At 41.7% G+C, this 23,150-nt stretch overlaps 1 protein-coding gene across 1 annotated transcript in view; it reads right to left on the reverse strand.

Moving 5' to 3' along the window:
* Nucleotides 1-22,900, reverse strand: part of LOC115130254 (WW domain binding protein VOPP1-like) — an 82,173-nt gene extending 59,273 nt beyond the window's left edge. The window contains exons 1-2 of the mRNA XM_029661190.2: nt 22,333-22,900; nt 1,078-1,136 (exon numbers count right to left, since the gene is read on the reverse strand). Of these exons, the coding sequence (XP_029517050.1) occupies nt 1,078-1,136; nt 22,333-22,383 (110 nt within the window). The 5' untranslated portion in view covers nt 22,384-22,900. The remainder of the gene's footprint in view (nt 1-1,077; nt 1,137-22,332) is intronic.
* Nucleotides 22,901-23,150: the final 250 nt, after the last annotated feature.

Consider the following 23,150-nt stretch of genomic DNA (forward strand, 5'->3'; position numbering starts at 1 on the left):
ACAGCGGAGTCAATCACCACCTTCCGGAGACACCTGAAACCCCACCTCTTTAAGGAATACCTAGGATAGGATAAAGTAATCCTTCTCCCCCCCTCCCTCCCCCCTTAAAAGAACTAGATGCACTATTGTAAAGTGGCTGTTCCACTGGATGTCATAAGGTGAAAGCACCAATTTGTAAGTCGCTCTGGATAAGAGCGTCTGCTAAATGACTTAAATGTAAATGTAAATGTTAATCATTTTAAAAGGCTGATTGATCATTAGAAAACCCTTATGCAATTATGTTCGCACAGCTGAAAACTGTTGTGCTGATTTAAGAAGCAATAAAAACTGTCCTTCTTAAGACTAGCTGAGTATCTGGAGCATCAGCATTTGTGGGTTCGATTACAGGATCAAAATGGCCAGAAACAAAGACCTTTCTTCTGAAACTTGTCAGTCAATTCTTGTTCTGAGAATTGAAGGCTATTCCATGCGAGAAATTGATCTCGTACAACGCTGTGTACACTCCCTTCACAGAACAGCGTAAACTGGCTCTAACCAGAATAGAAAGAGGAGTGGGAGGCCCCGGTGCACAACTTAGCAAGAGGACAAGTACATTTGAGTGTCTAGTTTGAGAAACAGACGCCTCAAGTTCTCAACTGGCAGCTTCATTAAATAGCACCCGCAAAACACCAGTCTCAACGTCAACAGTGAAGAGGCAACTCCGGGATGCTGGCCTTCTAGGCAGTTGCAAAGACAAAGCCATATCTCAGACTGGCCAATAAAAATAAAAGATTAAGATGGGCAAAAGAACAGACGCTGGACAGAAGAACTCTGCCTAGAAGGCCAGCATCCCAGAGTCGCCTCTTCACTGTTGACGTTGAGACGGGTGCAATGCCAAGATAATCCATCTACCTGACAGGTGTGGCATATCAAGAAGCTGATTAAATAGCATGATCATTACAAAGGTGCACCTTGTGCTGGGTACAATAAAAGGCCACCCTGAAATGTGCAGTTGTCACAACACAATGCCACAGAATTTTAAAAAAATGTAATCGGACATTGTACGCCATGTTGTGGCAGGTAGAAGGTTGTACTTACATAAAGTAGATGGGGTATCCACCTTCAAAATACCAGCAAGACTTCTTGGCCTCTATACACTGCAAGAGGGAGAGAAAATAAGTCAGTCCATGCATTCTCTTTTTTTTTAACACTCTCCCTTACCCCAACACAGACCATTTATCCCACAAAGTATGACCTGACATTGGGTTCAGTACATCACCAAGAGCGGTACTTTGCTGAGGCCCTGAGGCCAAGACGCTTTTGCCGTTTGACAGGAACAAATTACCCGAAAACCTCTCTCGGAACAGCAGAAGTCTGTCAAAATACATCCCTATCCAGAGTACGAGAGGTTCTCCACAACTTCCTGGGGTGGTTGCTCGGAGAGAGCCTTTCTTAAATGGGCCTCAAACAACCTCTTCACTTACAGACCAGGTAACATGGCAACAAATCAAAAAAGGTCCTGGGAATGGACCACAGCGGTTTGACTGGAGACTGACCAGGTGGACTGGAAGTTTGGAATGGAACAGAGATTTCAAATAGCCACGAACCTCGTTCTTCTCAGAAATGGACTATTCTATGCATCTCTGCTGGCTCTTTCTCAACTGTAAAAAAATAAAATCTCCTTGCCACCTCTCCTGCCCTTGAACTGATCTGAAAGACTTGACCAGTTTCTACCATGTTGTTTTCACCCTTCATGTCCTTTCCGGTCAGCGCAGATGAAGGAAGGAGAGGACAGTCTGCAGAAATTGATAGAGCCTCAGTCTTATGCTTGTGGAGCTGGGTTGGACGGTATACCGGGGTATTTGGAAAAAGCTACAGGATGGGTTTTCAATAGCGTCAAAACTATTTTTGTTTTTCAATACATTTGAATATTTTTTTAAGTTAAAACCTGCAGTCAACTTGTGCAATACATTAGGAGATAAAGCAGATGGCGGTCAACATTTCACAGTTCACATTATGAAGCTTACAGGCTGACTCCACCACTTGCGTTGCGTGCGTGAGCACTGCAAAAGAAATGTAGAAATCTACATGATTAAATTATTGCACCCACACTGCTCGCACGTGTAAACAAGCGTCTGTGTTGCCAAGGGCTAAAATAGAAGTATTTCCTATTTCAGACTCAGATTGGGCTGCAAGTCATGCCTCTCCCATCTCCTCACTGGTTTATAGAAGCAGGTACCCACCTGGGTGATTGAAAGACGAACTGTGTTGCCGGTCGTCGTGATAATACTATGAAAGTTTAGATGCCAATCACCATATAAGTTCAAAGATGAAAAAGCCTGGAAGGAGGAGAGATGACTAGAAACTGTTGACCGTTTTATGTGTGGATTAATTGTCGGAGTAGAGGACCAATGTTTATATCCCAGGACAAATTAGCTAGCAAGTGCAAGCTAGCTAGCTAAATTGCCATATGTGTTTAATGCTTTTCGACCTTTCCCCAAATTAATATACACTGCTCAAAAAAATAAAGGGAACACTAAAATAACACATCCTAGATCTGAATGAATGAAATATTCTTATTAAATACTTTTTTCTGACAACAAAATCACACAAATTATCAAATTATCAATGGAAATAAAATGTATCAACCCATGGAGGTCTGGATTTGGAGTCACACTCAAAATTAAAGTGGAAAACCACACTACAGGCTGATCCAACTTTGATGTAATGTCCATAAAACAAGTCAAAATTAGGTTCAGTAGTGTGTGTGTCCTCCACATGCCTGTATGACATCCCTACAACGCCTGGGCATGCTCCTGATGAGGTGGTGGATGGTCTCCTGAGGGATCTCCTCCCAGACCTGGACTTAAGCATCCGCCAACTCCTGGACAGTCTGTGATGCAACGTGGCGTTGGTGGATGGAGCGAGACATGATGTCCCAGATGTGCTCAATTGGATTCAGGTCTGGGGAACGGGCGGGCCAGTCCATAGCATCAATGCCTTCCTCTTGCAGGAACTGCTGACACACTCCAGCCACATGAGGTCTAGCATTGTCTTGCATTAGGAGGAACCAAGAGCCAACCACACCAGCATATGGTCTCGCAAGAGGTCTGAGGATCTCATCTCGGTACCTAATGGCAGTCAGGCTACCTCTGGCGAGCACATGGAGGGCTGTGCGGCCCCCCAAAGAAATGCCACCCCACACCATGACTGACCCACCGCCAAACCGGTCATGCTGGAAGATGATGCAGGCAGCAGAACGTTCTCCACAGCGTCTCCAGACTCTCACATCTGTCACATGTGCTCAGTGTGAACCTGCTTTCATCTGTGAAGATCACAGGGCGCCAGTGGCGAATTTGCCAATCTTGGTGTTCTCTGACAAATGACAAACGTCCTGCACGGTGTTGGGCTGTAAGCACAACCCCCACCTGTGGACGTCGGGCCCTCATACCACCCTCATGGAGTCTGTTTCTGACCGTTTGAGCAGACACCTGCACATTTGTGGCCTGCTGGAGGTCATTTTGCAGGGCTCCTCCTGCTCCTCCTTGCACAAAGGCGGAGGTAGCGGTCCTGCTGGGTTGTTGCCCTCCTCCACGTCTCCTGATGTACTGGCCTGTCTCCTGGTAGCGCCTCCATGCTCTGGACACTACGCTGACAGACACAGCAAACCTTCTTGCCACATCTCGCATTGATGTGCCATCCTGGATGAGCTGCACTACCTGAGCCACTTGTGTGGGTTGTAGACTCCGTCTCATGCCACCACGAGAGTGAAAGCACCGCCAGCATTCAAAAGTGACCAAAACATCAGCCAGGAAGCATAGGAACTGAGAAGGGGTCTGTGGTCCCCACCTGCAGAACCACTCATTTATTGGGGGTGTCTTGCTAAATGCCTATCATTTCCACTTGTTGTCTATTCCATTTGCACAACAGCATGTGACATTTATTGTCAATCAGTGTTGCTTCCTAAGTGGACAGTTTGATTTCACAGAAGTGTGATTGACTTGGAGTTATTGTGTTGTTTAAGTGTTCCCTTTATTTTTTTGAGCAGTGTAATTGGTTCAGAGTTTGTTTTGATATTTTAACCTGCGTGTCGTGATCTCGTTTGGTGTGGTGGGGACAAAATACATTTATGCACAATGAGTGCAGCCGGTTTGGGTTCCGTGTTACTCCAGAACAGTTGAGACAGTCACGTGCTGGTTTGTAATAGCACAATGGGAGACAGCGGAAGCTGGAGAGTCCGTAGCGTTCTACATCTATCCGCGAGTTGTAGCGTAACACATGAGGTGAAGAAGTCAGTGCTGCAACCTTAGCGAAGTTGTTGCAAACTTAGCGACGTTGTCGCTATATGTAGCGAGTATTCAGACCCCTCTAGCAATACATTTTCAAAAAAAGCGACTAGCGACAAATCTAGCGACTTTTTCTGGTGTTATTGGAGACTGAGACTGACGTGATAGCACGTATCGTTCTTACTCTTCTCAACGTCTTACTCTTCTCAACGAGCAGCGGGTGCTGCGGTGGTCCCCCCAAGTACTCACAGGCGGCCCAGCCCTCACGCTGCAGTCAGAGCAGGAGATGTTCACCCCTCCTCGTCCAGACTGCAAATGAATCGTGCATGCGGAAAGCCACCACTGGCTGATCCCGCCCTGGCCTACATTTTTTTTTTTTTTTTTACAATTAACCTGAATTAGGGCCAGACTAGTTACCATAATTTTCTCACACTGCCATTGGCAGTTTTTCTATTGTCTCTTTTTGGTCCATTTAGATTGTTAATGTAAATTGTATACAAAAAATATTTTTTGAAATGTTATGGTTAAAAATGTTAATGTTTTACTGTGACTTGCTGTAGGCTCCTAAGTGGACCATAAGGTTAAAAACAAATTAAGAAAACTAAACAAAAACTTTTTTTAAACGAAGTAACTCTACCAGTGTCTCTTTTGCCGATCCCAAGCCCGGATAAAGGAGGAGGGTTGGAATTGTGACATAATTTTTTTTTTTTAAATCGACAGAAGAAATTTCATTCGTAGTTCTAAACATATTTAGGGTGTTTTTAATCACTTTTTCCTCTCTCCTAAAGTGTCCATCAAAATGTCATTGCCAATTGTGCAAATGAGGTGATGTCATTTAGAATCTTCTAGCGACTTTTAGGACAGACAATAGCTATCTCTAGACTAACATATGGTGCTCTATCTTTATATCTTGACTGTAAAATAAGCAAGGAGATTGACCAGATGCTTTTCAACTTTCTTTGGAGAAACCGTACCCATTACATTAGGAAAACTGTTGTAATGAACACTTATGAGAATGGTGGGCTGAATTTTCTGGATTTTACTACTTTAAATAATACTTTCAAGATCAATTGGATAAAGCAATTCCTAAGAAGACCCACTTCTATCTGGAATTGTATTCCTCATCATGTCTTCTCTACTTTTGGTGGCCTTAACTTCATGTTGTTTTGCAATTATAATATTGACAAAGTTCCAGTGAAACTTTCTGCTTTTCATCGGCAGGTTTTCTTGTCATGGTCCTTAATTTATAAACACAATTTTTCTCCACACAGATATTATATATGGAATAATTGGGATATATTGTATAAAAATACCTCTCTGTTTTTAGAATATTGGTTCAGAAATAATATCCTATTGGTGAGCCAACTGGTAAATGCAGAGGGTTTTTTACTCAGTTATAAAGAATTCTTATCACTTTACAAGGTCCCTGTAACACCTAAAGATTTTGCAATTGTTTTAGATGCCATTCCCTCAGGTGTTGCTATGTTATTCAGGAACATGTCAAGACCTGACCCTCAGAACCTACCTTCTATTGACCCTGTTGACTCATCAGTAGGAAAGATTTGTTTCTCTTTTGGTCCATTCAACAACAGAGCGATACGATCTTTGTTTCAGCAGGATGTTGTATCTATACCTTATGTCATGCCTTATTGGAATGGATTTATTGATAATATCTGTTGGAAAAAGTTTGGATGTTGCCACAAACATACCTACTTGTTAACAAAATTAAGGAAGTTTCCTTTAAAATTATTCATAAATATTATCCTGCCAACCACTATATGAAGAAGTTTAAGGAAAACATCAACTCAAATTGTTCCTTTTGTAACGACCACCCAGAAACAGTTGTGCATCTTTTTTGGCATTGTATGCATGTAAGAAAACTGTGGCAAGACATCAGTAGGTTTATAATTGAACACATTTATGAAGATTTTACACTATTGTGGAGAGATGTACTGTTTGGATTCTTTACATACAATAGAAATAAGCGGAATCATTTTTATGTAATTAATTTCATTATTCTTTTGGCCAAATTTCATATACACAAATGTAAATTTACAAACAGAAAACCACATTTTCGTACCCTACAAAAAGAAATTGAACTGTATTTTAAGACGGTTAAATGCTCTACTAACAAAAAAGCTGTTAGAATTGTAAGTATATGCATGTCCCTTAAGGTCCTTGTGTAATTGTAATGTGATATTGTACCCCCTAGCTCGATTGTCCATTGTTTGTAATCTATGTATGCTTGTGTTCCCTCATGTGCTTTATGTATTGATTTGTTGTTAATTAAAAAAAAATAAAAAAAAAGGACAGCCAATAGCTACTTTCCTTACTGAGGAGTTGGCAACAATGGATAAAGTTACACTTGTATGCAATTCACTACTAAATGTTTGCTATCCGTTAACTTACAATGGCTTTCTCAAAGAGCTCTGGATAAGTTTATTTTTTTCCCCTGCGCTTCCTACTAGCGTTTTTTCCCCCTCCATGTACACATGCTGCTCTTCCTTCAGAAAACTATTCATCACAACTTCATTCATTTGGTTATCTTGCTTGTAAATGTACTCACTCACTGAAAATGACTTTCGGTGGCGTCTAGCTATACTTGTAAAACTTGATGAGCTGTTAACATTTAGCTAACAGCGTCTGTGATTTCGCTATTAGTTTGTGCTAATTCTGTTAGCATTTCTTGCGTTTTTAGTGCGCTATGCTTGTAATACCGTACATTTCCGGGATCAGAGAAGGACGGTAAGACAATATGAAAATCTGGATACCGCCCATGCCTATTGGAGACACTATATAAGGCCTTCCTTCTAAACTAAATCTGCAGTTATTTCAGGCTTCATCCATGCTTTCAATAACCTCCATTCTCTGTCAACCTAGTGCTAGACGAATCAGCATATGCTCTGGGCTTCACCATTTAAAATATTATGTTCTCGGTCTAATTGGATAAGAATTCGAGACGGTCTTACGATAAAGAGCATACCAACAAACCCATTTCAGAGCAGCGGGCTGTCTGCCTGCATCCCATTACGCCGGGTTTCGTTCATCTGGGCAGGACTGTCATTTAATAATCAATACGCCTTCCGGCTACACTACGCAGCTGCCGCCAACTGCCCTCTATCTAAATGCAGACCGAAGCCCGTCTTAGAAAAAAAGATGATGGAAAGGAGAGAGAGCGAGAAGGGAATATGTCCTAGACTAAACTGTGAGTCTGTTATGCACAAGGCCAGGCGTAGCCTCAAATGCTTTATGTGCAAGTAATGCTTTTCATTAAAAAATGAGACACTGAAGCTTCTAAAGATAAATGAAACAGCTCTGCTCACATATGAAAACATGTTGGTTATTCATGCAGTACTGTAACTGGGATGCTTTTCAGTGTCAAGATGATCTGTTTGCCCATGAGCAAATGAACACATTTTATCCCTGTATGTTAACCCATGCAAATAGTCTTGCTGTTTTGAATCATACATACTGGTTCTTTCCTAGACAGCCGTGGCTTTGTGCAACACACAATGCCGTCCTCCGCCGAAGCCTCAGGAAAGGTTTGCAGCTGTGTCCTTGAAAAGGGAGTCTTTGATTTGAATAATTACGTGTTGTCAGAGTCATTTATATGATACCACCTTGTCAAGGACATGTTGCAAAGCTGTTCACTCTGCCTTTCCGTAATTCTCCTCGACTTTCACAGATTTGGCAAGCTCTGTGTGTTGTCTAAATAAAACAAATGGATGCCCCTTATTTGCTCTTCCGTGTAACTTTGAGTAAGCCCCCATTCACTGTATAGTAATATAATTCATATAAAAGGCTATAAAATGGGTATCATGTGGGTATACCTGGGCTGCATCTCAATAGTCTAATGCGGCTTGCACAGAATTGGCACCCATGCCCTACTGCTCTCACCTGCCCAGTCCTGGAAAAAGATGAGGAGAGGCTCCACTTTAGTTCAGACTATTGAGATTCTGTAGTTCAGACTATTGAGATTCATCCACAGACAAAGCTCATTGAGGTGAGAGTTGAAGTAAACAAGACAATGAAGCCTGGTCTGTCTTCTGAGAAGTGTGGTTGACGGGTTGGGGAAAGGTCATGGGCACGTAATTAACAGTTCCCATCAGTGGAGACCTTTTCTGCTGCACCACGCCAGTAGCACACCAGCCATGAGGGGCAGGTTGGGGTGATATTTTCTCCCCAGGAATCCCTTTTGTGGTTTGTGCCATGGGCCCAAAAAAGGGAAGGGTTGAGGGGGGTGTTTTCACACAATGCGTGCCCACTGAGGGCACAATGGATGGGGGTTCAACCCCTAAACATAACCTTAGTATGTTTCCTGGCTCTTGAGACCAGAGAAGGGGGACAGTCACGAGGGAGTTTGGGTCATACAGACTAGGGCCATACAATGGAGCATTTGTCAATGTGTTGGCTGTTGGGATGGACAATATGGGGACGCCCTGGCAGGAAGAGGGACGCCATGGTTGAGACAACCACCCAGCCTGTCTGTTTGTGGGACCAACTTACCCACATTGACACTGCCAACAGCAGGGTCCACAGCCATGTATTGTAGTATCAGGAATTGACAGACTCCAGATATCCAGGCCAGCCTCAGAGCAAACCAGAACAACTAGTCTCCCACCCCACTGACAAGCTTCATTAAAACAAGGGAGTTTACAAATGTATTCTCAGACCAGCAGAGCGACAGTTGAAGGGACAACTGAATGAGTGACCGCTATGCAACCGCAAACTGTGGCGTCCTGCTCAGATTTGTCCCAGATAGGCAGGACATTGGAAGGACATGTTGTTTTTTTGTTTTTTTAACTCCCTCTTTACAAATCAGCCTCAGACATTTTAAACCATTTAACGTGACAGAATACTCCAGAGATTTTATTCACCCACAGTTTACGCAGGCCACCAGACAGCACCCCCCATGTTGGCTGGTTTTATGTAAGGTAACAGTGGGGAAATCCACCACAGTGTATCACAAAAGGCAATTTACATCGAAACATTATTGGATTACTAGATGATTTTAAACTCCTGCATTAATCCGACCTGTGTGTATTCATTACTCATGTCATGTTTCTGTAGCTGGGTTATAAAGCAGACAATGAAGGTGTATCCCTAATGGTAAAGCTTCTACTTAATCTATTAGATTATAATGGTCAACCTGATTCTATACCGTGTGGCTCACAGTGAGCCTAACATAGTAGTGTAGTGTTTAGCTTGTGATAAAACACCTTTTAAAATGTAGCCATGCATGACCTTGCATTGTTCCGAATACCATTTTCCCAGTTTTTGCACATGTTAGTTGAAAAACAGAATATGTATAGTTACATTAGCCTCTTAAAATAATTTTGAATTGCTCATTTTACTGCAGCACTGTTTGAGGAAGTATAACTTCACTGCCACAGATGACAATTCTCATTAGAGGAAAACCACACATTAACATGTTTAGCTCATTTGATATGAGAAAGGAAACAGATGAAACACGCTTCCAGTCCAATGCTCCCCCCCAGACCCCACCACCTCCCTCCCTTGCACAAGTGGCTCGATAATGTCAAACCACAGGGATGTCGATTCCATTAGTGAACACAAACAACCCCAGAAAGGATCATTGCACAGCGGCTATCCAGCGTGGCGGGTGTGCCGGGAGCTGACGCTAATCCCTCAAAATACTTTCTCCTCAGATTAGCTCGGCTAGCCCACCACGTCACCGCGTTTAGCCGGAAGCCTCTCTGTGTTTAGGCCTAAGAAACTACTGAGGAGCCAGATGTAAAGCCCCACTTAAAAGACTAAGTAAAGTAAAGCAGAAAAGGGCTGGACAAACGTTCATGTTTGAAGTTCAACAGGACAGGGGAATATGAAAGAGTATGGTTTGACAGAGACTTTTTTTTATTCCAGTGTTTTAAATTCAAGGGGATTCTTGAAGCTGAATGGTGAATAACAGCATGCAAGAAAATAATGAGACTTGTGTTACATTTAAAATCCTTTGAAATATCCACACCTGTGTCTGTGTTTGAGTGTGACAGACAGAGAACCAGAGGCGGTGGATGTTTGATCTCAGAAAGTCAAAGTCATTTCCCTAATACATTGTTAATACACAGTCTGATACAACAAAAACTGCAAGTAAGCACCACGAGTCCAGAATCATGTCATTGGGTGCACTTACCCTTGCAATACTAAAACTTTCAAAAAGGAGGTTCTCAAACATCACTACGCAAAAATAAAGGCAATACAATTTAGCAATTCAGCAAGCGGATCAGTTTAATTTAAGATCATTGATTGGATATTGAATGAAAACAGACAGATACATTGTTGATCATACGCAGGTTAAAATTCAAATGAACCAACTTCTCTGCTTTTAAAAAACAGCCTGTGGCATCAATATGAGTCAGAAACATTCATTCCAGTGTCAAAATTAAAGTAAAGTAAAAAATGAAGACTGGTACTTGCCTACTACAAATATAGCCATAGCTCTGGCAGCAAATATCAAAACATATCAGCAAGCATTCAGCAACGTACAAAGCTGGTTGCATAGTAACGTATCATCACCTGCCTGAATCTATTCTGTAGTTAGCCCCTCTATTAGCATATCAATTACTTTCAAACTAGAGAAAGATATTTTTCCCCTCGCTATATGTTTATTGAGTGATGATATTTCATTCACAGGCTACGTACAAAACCTGGTGGATGTGTTGTTCAACAGCATCGTGGGAACCCCCTACCATATCAAGAGCTGTTCCAGAAGACTGAAGCAGTGGCCAGACACTAGTCCCGCTTCAGAGTAATGGAGGACACTTGAATCAGGTTGGTCACAGTTGATCTAGTCAAAATACTATCGGTCCTGGAATTCACCTTACCACCATTGATAATGTAATCAGTGCTGTGCATATATGTGCATCATGTCTGTTGTAAGGAGATGCCCCCTTCCACTGTGCCAATGGACTACTTTTGGGCCCGAGTGAGTAATGCCAACCAGTCAGTGCCATGCTGGCACGTGCCCCTTGTGAATTAGCATCTATGATTGGCCATGTTCCACTGTGTATTTACTGATGGCTTCCTTGACTGAATGGTGTCGGTCTTTCCCCTTTATGCCCCTCCGTGATATAGGAGCCAAAGTTAGGCTCCTTCATGACCAATATCAGTGACGAGACTGGCCTGGATCTGCTCTACACTCCCATGCCCATCACGCATTGGCAAACACCTCCGAAGGGACAAAAGGTGATTATTAATAACACAGTACATCAGAAGTGTTAAGCAATATCACCCTTTCATTACACGTCATTCATCAACTCTCATTTTTATACAGATGGGCAAAATATATGCTTTTGAAATGGAGTCCTCTGACTGAAAGACCGGTTGATACTGATGTCTGAATAGGGAGAGACCTTGCACTCAGCCGAAAAACTATACAAGACACTTTTTATCGCCTTTTGTTATTTAATTAAAATGGTACCGTCGATGTTATAATAGAAGAACACCGCTTTTACAGTATTATGTGGATTGTTTATTCTACATGGAACTGTTACACTTGGAAGTTGTCAAAAAACTGTTTAGAATATCTACACAAGTTCAGCAATTGCAACTCTTTTCATATTACTTTGGAGCAGGGGTGAAAGTAGATTTCCTTTCTTACCAGTATGAGATTGTCACGCCCTGACGTTAGAGAGCCTTATGTCTCTATTTGGTTTGGTCAGGGTGTGATTTGGGGTGGGTATTCTATGTTTTGTTTTCTATGATTGTGTTTCTATGTTTTGGCTGGGTATGGTTCTCAATCAGGGACAGCTGTCTATCGTTGTCTCTGATTGGGAACCATACTTAGGTAGCCCTTTTTCCTCCTTTCGTTGTGGGTAGTTAACTTTGTTTGTGGCACTAATGCCCTGTAAGCTTCACGGTTTTTTCGTTTGTTGGTGACATTTTGAAATAAAAAGCCAAATGCACCTGTGGAACGGTCGTTAAGACACTAACAGCTTACAGACGGTAGGCAATTAAGGTCACAGTTATGAAAACTTAGGACAATAAAGAGGTTTTTTCTATCTCTGAAAAACACCAAATGAAAGAGGCCCATGGTCCCTGCTCATCTGTGTGAACATGCCTTAGGCAAGGCGGCATGAGGACTGCAGATGTGGCCAGGGAAATAAATTGCAAAGTCCATACTGTAAGATGCCTAAGACAGCGCTACAGGGAGACAGGACGGACAGCAGATCGACCTCAGTGGCAGACCACGTGTAACAACACCTGCACAGGATCGGTACATCCGAACATCACACCTGCGGGACAGGTATATGATGGCAACAACAACTGCACGAGTTACACCAGGAAAGAAAAATCCCTCTATCAGTGCTCTGACTGTCCACTGAGGGCTTGTAGGCCTGTTGTAAGGCAGGTCCTCACCACACATCACGGGTAACAACGTCGCCTATTGGCATAAGCCCATCGTCACTGGACCGGCAAAAAGTGCTCTTCACTGACGAGTCGCGTTTTTGTCTCAACAGGGGTGATGGTCAGATTCACGTTTATCGTCAAAGGAATGAGCGTTACACCGAGGCCTGTACTCTGGAGCGGGATCGATATGGAGGGGGTGGGTCCGTCATGGTCTGGGGCGGTGTGTCACAGCATCATCGGACGATGCTTGTTGTCATTGCAGGCAATCTCAATGCTGTGCGTTACAGGGAAGACTGCCTCCTCCCTCATGTAGTACCCTTCCTGCAGGCTCATTCTGACATGACGCTCCAGCGTGACAATGCCACCAGCTATACTGCTTGTTCTGTGCCTGATTTCCTGCAAGACAAGAATGTCAGTGTTCTGCCATGGCCAGCGAAGAGCCCAGATCTCAATCCCATTGAGCAGGTCTGGGACTTGTTGGATCAGAGGGTAAGGGCTAGGGCCATTCCCCGCAGAAATGTCTGGGAACTTGCAGGTGCCTTGGTTAAAGAACGGGGTAACATCCCACAGCAAGAACTGGCAAATCTGGTGCAGTCCATGAGGAGATGCACTGCAGTACTTAATGCAGCTGGTGGCCACACCAGATACTGACTCTTACTTTTGATTTTGACCCCCCCCCCTTTGTTCAAGGACACATTATTCCATTTCTGTTAGTCACATGTCTGTGGAACTTGTTCAGTTCATCTCAGTTGTTGAATCTTGTTATGTTCATACAAATATTTACACATGTTAAGTTTGCTGAAAATAAACGCAGTTGACAGCGAGAGGACGTTTCTTTTTTTGCTGAGTTTATAATATGACGCCCATCTAACCTGGACATCATATTGTGGCACTGACCCAAGGATGAAGACAGTGAATATGCACACTCACCGGGGATATGGCCTTTGTTCTCCACTGGTGCTAATAATATAGGCTACTGTTCGCTCAATTAAGTTAATAATTTTGATCAAGACAGATTGGAGTCTTGTCATTCACATCTCTTTACAGCAATAGCCATTTGTTTTCCACAATTTGTATTTTAAAATATTATATGCCTGGCTGGTTCTCTCTGCTTTTCACTGACAGTTAAAACTCCACAATTATCCATTTGTTATTTGCAGCACGTGCTGCCCAAATTGCGGACCCTTCCAACTGTAGGCTAAAACAGTCGTGAAAAACAACTCAGTTTTTGTAAGACAATGATCCTCTGTGGCCAAATCATGCTTTCTGGTGTAGTAGCCTATTTTGAATGGTTTTATTTATTTCTGTAGACAGGAGTAAGACAATTAGGCTATATAATTTTGTAGTCTGTGGTTGTGAGGCCGGTTGAACATACTGCCAAATTCTCTATAATGATGGAGGCGGCTTATGGTAGAGAAATTCCTGCAGTCCTGCAGTTGATATGCCCCACCTGTCATGGATGGATTAACTTGGCAAGGGGGACATGTTCACTAACAGGGAGGTGTACAAATTGGAGAGAAATACATTTTTTTGTGCATATGGACAATTTCTGGGAAGTGTTATTTCAGCTCACAAAACATGGGATGAGGATGGGCTCGTAGTATTGGCTGGAATTGTTACAAACACATGGAAACCATGTTTGGCTCCGTTTCATAAATTGCATTCCAGCCATTACAATGAGCCTGTCCTCCTATAGCTCCTCCCACCAGCCTCCTCTGATGTTGCGTTTATATTTTTGTTCAGTATAGATGGAAAGAAAGTCATTAGCCACTGGAGACAGCTGGAGTTGTTTATATTTGATAGGTAAGCTACTTTTTTTCCTCTCTCTGCTGGTGATCCAACATTCTGGAAAACAGTTAATGCACTGAAGTGTACAAATGCATCTTCTTCCCTGCCTAAGCAACTTCCGTCTAAGTCATCTAAACTGGGAAGAGGGGATAAGTGATGCTCTTAAGCATAATTTTATCTCGGCAGGTTTTTTTATTTGGTTTAATTGAGCCTGGTCAGTTATTCGATTTCTCTTCTCTCTGCCAGCCTCTAGCTGACTCTAGGGTGAACCCTGACTCTACGGTGAACTGTATGGATAAAAGGCAACATTGACCTGTGAAAGGCCTTCGATGCTGTTGATCACTCACTGCTAATGCAGAGGCTTTCCTCAAATTGGCCTAGGCCAGGCTGCATGTAACTGGATTAAAAATCACTTTAGATACACATTCAGTTGTATCTACTGATGGTGTTAAATAGAATTTTCTGGACATAAATAAAACTGTCCTGCAGGGATCAATTCTGGGTCCTGTACTTTTCACATGAACAATATTGACTTCTGTCCAAAAATGTTTACCTGTCCTTGTATGCAGATGATACTGTTGTATGTTATTGCCCTCACGGTTGACTAGGTTCGAGCTGAACTACAGTCTGCCTTAATTGTACTACAGAAAAACTTTGACCTGAAATTAGTATTGGATGCAGGTAAAATTAAGTACATGTTGTTCTCTAAAGCGCATAAAAATAACTGATGATTTAAACCTATGTACTTTGGATGGGGTCCCTATTGATCGTATCTCTGCTTACAAATATCTGGACATCTGGAAAGAAGACAAGTGGTCTTTATATAAAAAAGCATATTGAGGAGTTAGTTAAGCGGAGAATAAAAATGGCCTTCTATAGAAATAGGTAATGCCTCTCGCAAAATAGTAGAAAGCAGATTATTCAGTCAACGTTCCTGTCAGTCCTAGACTATGGCGACATCCATTTGAAAGCAAATGCCACTTCATTAAAGTCGTATGATGCAGTTTATAATAGTGCCCTTCCCTTTTGTGTAATGGGCGACAGTTTTAGTATTCATCACTGCATTCTCTACCAGAAAGTTGGTTGGCCCTCTGATGTCATTTAGGTTGATACATTGCTATGTTTTCATGTATAAAGCCCTTTATACTAACACCCACTGTACTGAACATCATTACTTAAAACTTTAGCCTTTGAGTTACCACACCCGGTTTCAGGGATGGCCAACTCTGGAAATTCCTTTTGGTCTCCGAGTTAACTAAAAGCCGATTTACCTTGCATCATATTTGTAGAACAATATTCAAAATGTTCTTAAAATTGGATGTTTTGGTACCTTGTAGGGCAATTCAGCAAGTTGATTGAGGGTGGCAATTAGCCTAGTGTTTAAGAGCGTTGGGCCAGTAACCGGAAGGTCGCTGGTTTGTATCCCTGAGTTGACTAGGGGAAAAATCTCGATGTGCCCTTGATTAACCCTAATTGCTCCTGTAAGTCACTCTGGATAAGAGTTTCTGCTAAAATGTCAAATGATTGAGGATCTTATTACTGATGTGTTTGTTTTTTATGACAGTTTCTTTCTGCTTGCATTTTGTATTTATATTTCAATGTTAGTATTTTTTCGTAATCCAGGGCTCATCTGTAAAAAGAGACCTTGGTCTCAGGATAACTCCCTGAAAATAAAGGCTTCAATAAAATAAGTGTTGACATACTTTCTTCATAAGCATGTCAATATGATATTTACAGCATAAAATGTTGTCTTTGTAACAAACACACATTGATTTTGTGGATAAATATGTACACTCAAACTGGGCAATGTCTGGGCACTGTCCACATGTAGTCTACACCTTTTGTAGGAATATTAGCTAGTCGTTATGGGATTTGTCCCCTGGGAAAGATCTAACAGCGGACATCAGGAGAGACAAAAATAGACAGTTATAGAATATTGTGTTGTAGTACAGCGATCTCCAGACTTGGCATTCAACTCACGGTTGACAACATTTCAATGGTAACCTGCATTTACATAATGTGATGAAACGTTAAAATGAAGTTGCATGCTTCTTTCATAGCAAGATGTTGTAGAACTATAGTAGTGTCTTATAAAAACATATTCCAGCCACTGGCTCTTGCCATAACTGATTTAACAGAGAAATATCAGCTAGACAGCTGATTTCTCCAAGCTATGCTCGCTAGCTGCTGTCAGCTTGGCTAAACACAAGGTCAGGCTTTAGCATACACAAAGAACTCAATTAGGTGACCATCTTAAGATGGCGAATCGTTCTCTCCATATTGCAGGATTCCCCAACTGGTGGCCCTTTTTACCTAAAAGACTGTAAAAACACCAGGAAATCAGCTCTAAGTGATTTTGATTTCTACGTATAAGAGACACTGATCGTATACAAATGCAAGGTTTGAGAAATGATTGTTTTATTCAAATATTGCGTGTGTTTGGGCATCTTGCTGTCAAATTATTGCACTACTGCCTTTTTTGTGATTGAATGGCAAAATGCACACCCAAGAAACACCCACATCAAACCACACCCAAGAAACACCCACATCAAACCACACCCAAGACAACTCTCGTTTGCCTTCAGTCATGTCCGATAGCACTTCTTAATGAGGATGAATGAAAAACAAGGCCAAAATCAGGAAGTGCACTCACCCTTTAAAGGCATGCTAAATATAATGACAAAATAATTACGCTCAGACAGGCCGCATCCACTAAGCCTCGAAACGAACTTCTCATTAAATGGGTGACTGCACAGAGCAATGCCTGTCTAACACATATAGGGAGTATGGTGGCCTAAAAAGGTCAAACGGATGGAGGACAAAAATATATTTTGTCACATACAACAGATAGGTGTGTTGTGTTACAGGGTCAGCCATAGTAGTATGGTGCCCCTGGAGCAAATTAGGGTGAAGTGCTTTGCTCAAGGGCACAGTGACACATTTTTCACCTTGTCAGCTCAGGTATTGGAGCCAGCAACCTGGCCCTACGCTCTAACTGCTAGGCTACCAAATCTTATACATCGAGACATGTACACTCGATTTCAGCTCAAATCAATGTTCATTGGTCGCATACACAGATGTTATCGTAGGTGCAGCGAAATGCTTGTTTCTAGCTCCAACAATGCAGTAATACACACATCATCCAAAAAGTTTAAAACAAATAATATCAGAAAGAGCAACATTAGAGTCCGGAACAAACAAACAATATAAATGAATAATGGTATGTATAGACAGCATATGAATAGGAAAAGGTATGTACAGCAGTAGTTACATAGGATGAGCCATAACCAGAATACAGTATATACAGTGCATTCGTTAAGTATTCAGACCCCTTCCCTTTTTCGACATTTTGTTATGTTACAGCCTTATTCTAAAATGGATTACCCCATATTTAAAATCGTATTTACATAAGTATTCAGACCCTTTGCTATGAGACTCGAAATTGAGCATCCTGTTTCCGTCAATCATCCTTGAGATGTTTCTACAACTTGAATGAGTCCACCTATTGTGAATTCAATTGTTTGGACATGATTTGGAAAGGCACACACCTGTCTATATAAGGTTGACAGTTGACAGTGCTTGTCAGAGCAAAAGCAAAGCCATGAGGTTGAAGAAATTGTCAATAGAACTCCGCGACAGGATTGTGTCAAGGCACAGATCTGGGGAAGGGTACCAAAACATTTCTACAGCATTGAAGGTCCCCAAAACACAGTGGCCTCCATAATTTTTAAATGGAAGAAGTTTGGAACCACCAAGACTTCTTAGAGCTGGCCGCCCAGCCAAACTGTGACCAAGAACCCGATGGTCGTTCGGAAAGAGCTCCAGAGTTCCTCTGTGGAGATGGGAGACCCTTCCAGAAGGACATCCATCTCTGCAGCATATTACCAATCAGGTCTTTATGGAAGAGAGGCCAGACAGAAGGCAACTCATTCAAAAAGGCCCCTAAAGGACTCTCAGACCATAAGAAACAAGATTCTCTGGTCTGAGAAAACCAAGATTGAACTCTTTGGCCTGAATGCCAAGCATCACATCTGGAGGAAACCTGGCACCATCCCTACGGTGAAGCATGGTGGTGGAAGCATCAAGCTGTGGGGATGTTTTTCAGCGGCAGGGACTGGAAGACTAGTCAGGATGGAGGGAAAGATGAACAGAGAAAGTACAGAGAGATCCTTGATGAAAACCTGCTCCAAGTCTCTGAATGTCCTTGAGTGGTCCAGCCAGAGCCCGGACTTGAACCCAATTGAACATCTCTGGAGAGATCTGAAAATAGCTGTGCAGCGACACTCCCCGTCCAACCTGACAGAGCTTGAGGATATGCAGAGAAGAAATGGGAGAAACTACCAAAATACAGGTGAGGTGTGCTAAGCTTGTAGCGTCATAGGGGCGGCAGGTAGCCTAGTGGTTAGAGCGTTAAACTAGTAACCGAAAGGATGCAAGATTGAATCCCTGAGCTGACAAGGTAAAAAAATAACAAAAAATCTGTCATTCTGCCCCTGAACAAGGCAGTTAACCCACTGTTCCTAGGCTGTCATTGAAAGTAAGAATGTGTTCTTATTAACTGACTTGCCTAGTTAAAATATAAATAAAATAAAAAACAAGAATCGAGGCTACATTATAATCACTGCCAAAGGTGCTTCAACAAAGTATTGAGTCTGAATACTTACGTAAATGTGATTTCAGTTTTGTTCATCATTAATTTGCTAAATTTTCAAAAAAACGTTTTTTTGTCGTTGTTGGGTATTGTGTGTAGATTGATAAGGGGAAAAAAACATTGAGTCAATCTTAGAATAAGGCTGTAATGTAATAAAATGTGGAAAAAGTCAGGGGGTCTGAATGCTTTCCGAATGCACTGTACATAGGAAGTGGGTAGAACAGTATGTAAACATTATTAAAGTGACCAGTGTTCAATGACAGTCTCTGAGGTGCAGGGTAGAGTACCTGGTGGTAGCCAGCTACTAACAGTGACTAAGGTTCAGGCCAGGGTACTGGGAGGAGGCCGGCTATTGGTGACTGTTTAACAGTCTAATGTCCTGGAGATAGAAGCGGAGTTAATGCAGTGCATTAACGAAAGTTCACAAAACATAAACATAACAGCATCTTACACAAAGAGGAGCCCATAGGCAGTCTATCTATACTACAGCTCTTATCCATCCCTCTCCCAGTTACAGAGCTGCCAGCTAAGCACAAATGGAAGAGAGAGAGAGAAAGCGAGAAGAGAGGAGAGAGAAAGGGAGGTTAATGCAATCGTTGGCAAGCTGCACCCCAGGTGGAACGTGAATCCTAGGCCTCCGAGCATGGCGAGGCAGACTCTAATCACAGGGTCACTGAACCGCAATCCATACATTAAACCTCCACAGAACCATACATTAAACCTCCATCTCCAAAGAAGCTTCTGGTCACATAACTGCTGGAGAGCCTTCCGCTGCCAGCGAGCCGGCCCTTGGCCGGATGAGGACATGACACGTTACATTATAACCAGTCTCTCTCGCTGTCAAAAGGTGGCTATGTATAACAGGGTTGGTTTAGTTTCCACTTGACACTGCAGAAGGATGGTTTATGTATTCCTATTGGTTGGTTGAATTTACACTGAACAAAAATATAAAAATGCAACGTGTGTTGGTCCCATATTTCATGAGATGAAATAAATCCCCAAAATGTTTGATATGCACAAAAAACATATTCCTCTCAAATGTTGTGCACAAATTTGTTTACATCCCCGTTAGTGAGCATTTCTCTTTTGCCAAGATAATCCATCCACCGGAGATGTGTGGCATATCATGATTAAACAGCATAATAATTTCACCGGTGCACCGGTGCTACAGACAATAAAAGGCCACTAAAATGGGAAGTTGTGTCCTTCAACACAAATGTCACAGATGTCTCATGTTTTGAGGGAGTGTGAAACTGGCATGGTGACTACAGGAATGTCCACCAGAGCTGTTGCTAGAGAAAGTAATGTTAATTTCTCTACCATAAGCTGCCTCCAATGTAGTTTTAAGTGCATGATCTGTGTAGTAATATTATTTGTATCTAAGTTCCACTTGCATTGCTAGTTACAGCCTAAGCTAACATTGAACCTAGCTAGTTGGCTAGCTTTAGCTACCAGCAAATTCATACAGGGTAGTAACGTTATGAGTTGGGATTATGATTCATTGTTTAGCTAGCTACATGTCTAAACAAAAGACTCCACTATGCAAGTAAACATTTAACTTATTTTCTGTAATAAAGAATAGAAATTAAAGACGTTTTCAGCTATATGATATGGTTATTATTTGAACTAGCTAGCCAGCTAACTTAACATTAGCTAGCTTGCTAACAAGCTAGAAACAAACCAAAACATTGTTTACAAAGTTACTTTTAGTTGCCTGGTTTGCTAGATTGACATTAACTAAATTCATTTTTAAACAGATGGGTTTAGTGATGTTAAAATACACCATTTGTGCTATTTTGGACTACCAGGCTGTCGATGCCATGCAGCCTATCATTTGTGTGTTAATACTTTTTCATAACGACAACGACAAGCTTGATGTCGGACGACAATAGAATGTCATAATGTCACTGCTACACTGCAAATAAACCAGTCTTTAGTCTTGAAATCTTTGGTTGTTTAGTACACTACCATACTCTCTCTGTTTAGCACATGGCCTCACATGTGAATCCTTAAAGAGATGGGTGGGGCTAAGGCTTAAGAGGGTGTGAACGATGCTGAATGGGTGTAGACAAGGAGGGTGGCCCAAAACAGGGGGGCCATTTTCTCCAAAGTGGAGTTACAAGTCTATTAACTTTCAAAGCAGAATTACTTTCCCATTGTTCCTCAACTGTAGTGTAGCTCTAAATCTCTACTTTTATCCAATGTAAGAAAAAACACAATTTAAAATGTTGATAAATAAGACCGAATCGAGCCGGTCAGTCACATGTGTATGGTACTTGAGATATTGGGGCATCCTAGGATGTGCTTTTCTATGTTATTGCTGTAAGAGTGAGTTGGCTTGCATACTCCAATTGTAATGGTCGCATTAACTGAATTAGCAGGGAGCTATTTCCATGCTAACAGACAAATCACGAATCTACAGCAATCAACATACTGTTGTCCTGCACACGTATTGCGTTTCCTTTTGTCTATCGTCAGGTACCTATACCTGCATTTATTATATTTTGTACTATTTTTGTCTTTGATTACAAAATACCCAGTCTGACATTGACATGCAAGCGATGAATCACGACTCTACAGACATCAACATACGGTTGTCCTGCACATCTAATGTGCTACCTAGTTTTTATTTATTTTATTTTACCTTTATTTTACTAGGCAAATCAGTTAAGAACAAATTCTTATTTTCAATGACGGCCTAGGAACAGTGGGTTAACTGCCTCGTAAGAATAAACACCAATCAACTGGGATCGCTGGCTGGACAGTCCTGTAATTTAAAAAAACAATGCAAGAGAGTTACAAAGTACGATTAAATCTGTTACACTGTTGACTTCTCTGGACAGCTATTACATATGCCCAAGAAAATCATCTGATCTGCCTTTCCAACCATGCACCCAAATATTTCAGTATTACTAGTTAAGCAGACCACTTCTGGATCTTCTTCATGAGCAAGCAAAGCCTAGTAATTGCAGCCTAGGCTAGAATCAAATAAGTAGTAGCTTTTCAGTGGTAATCATGTATTTCTTATACACGATTTTACACTTTTTGGGACGTTGGACAAAAAGACAAAGGATATCCAAATTATACTGTAGCCTACAGTGCATGTCATCTGAGGAAGGGGGGGCAAAAAAACACCATATTCACCAAAAATGATATAAATGACAATTAAAATAATAATTTTAGCCAAATGTAGAGCGTTATCCCATAAAAAGCCAGTTTGACAACATCGGCTTTTCTATTACCAACTAAAGGACTGCTCACCTCTAAAAATATCCAAAACGTCAGGACTATCCAAGGGAGTAGATTCTTCATCACTACTTGCCGAATTATAAACTCCGTTTTTTGAAAGGAAAGATGGAAGAAGAAAAAAAGTCCTTATCACAATGTCGATTTCATATAGCGCTACAAAACGTTGAGCAGCTTCCCGTATCACACAAAGCAAAGCATTCGACCTACAAGCCTTCGAGTAGCCCCGCTGTCAATGCGGGATAGGATTAGGGAGCAGTGACAGCCCAATGTCGGCTTGAGTCCCTGTTAGGTCAGTGGCATTGTTTCCGCGACTAGATAACCTCAAAGAAAATGCATGAGAAGTGCTTCTTTTGAAGCAAAACTGCCCCAAAGAAAGATAATATTAGCGGTAGGAACAACTAATCCACTCCCCTTTTCGCTGATTAAACTGCCCGAAGATTCTGCTAAGGTGACTCAAATAAGGTGAATCAAAAGGTTGCCTGTTGGGAAATTAGAATACTAATTAAATACGATATCTACTGTTGCCTAGTCCTAAAATTTGATATATACAATATGGTAACTAATATGAATAATCAGATTATCTGACATCTCTTGGAAGTGCAGTAGCCTAGTATAGTAGAGAGATCCTACAGTCTATTTTAGGTTTACAATGCAACCAGGACTGTCAAAGGAGGAGGAAGGGGGGCACAGCACTGTATCATACATTGTCCCAAAAGGACTAATGCAGTAAAAACCACACAAGAATCCAATCCAAAGTGACCAGAGTGCTTGTCTTTACGATCCTATGTGATTATTATGATGAATATACACTGAGTATACAAAACATTAAC

Source organism: Oncorhynchus nerka, linkage group LG6, assembly GCF_034236695.1.
Source record: "Oncorhynchus nerka isolate Pitt River linkage group LG6, Oner_Uvic_2.0, whole genome shotgun sequence".
NCBI lineage: Eukaryota > Metazoa > Chordata > Actinopteri > Salmoniformes > Salmonidae > Oncorhynchus > Oncorhynchus nerka.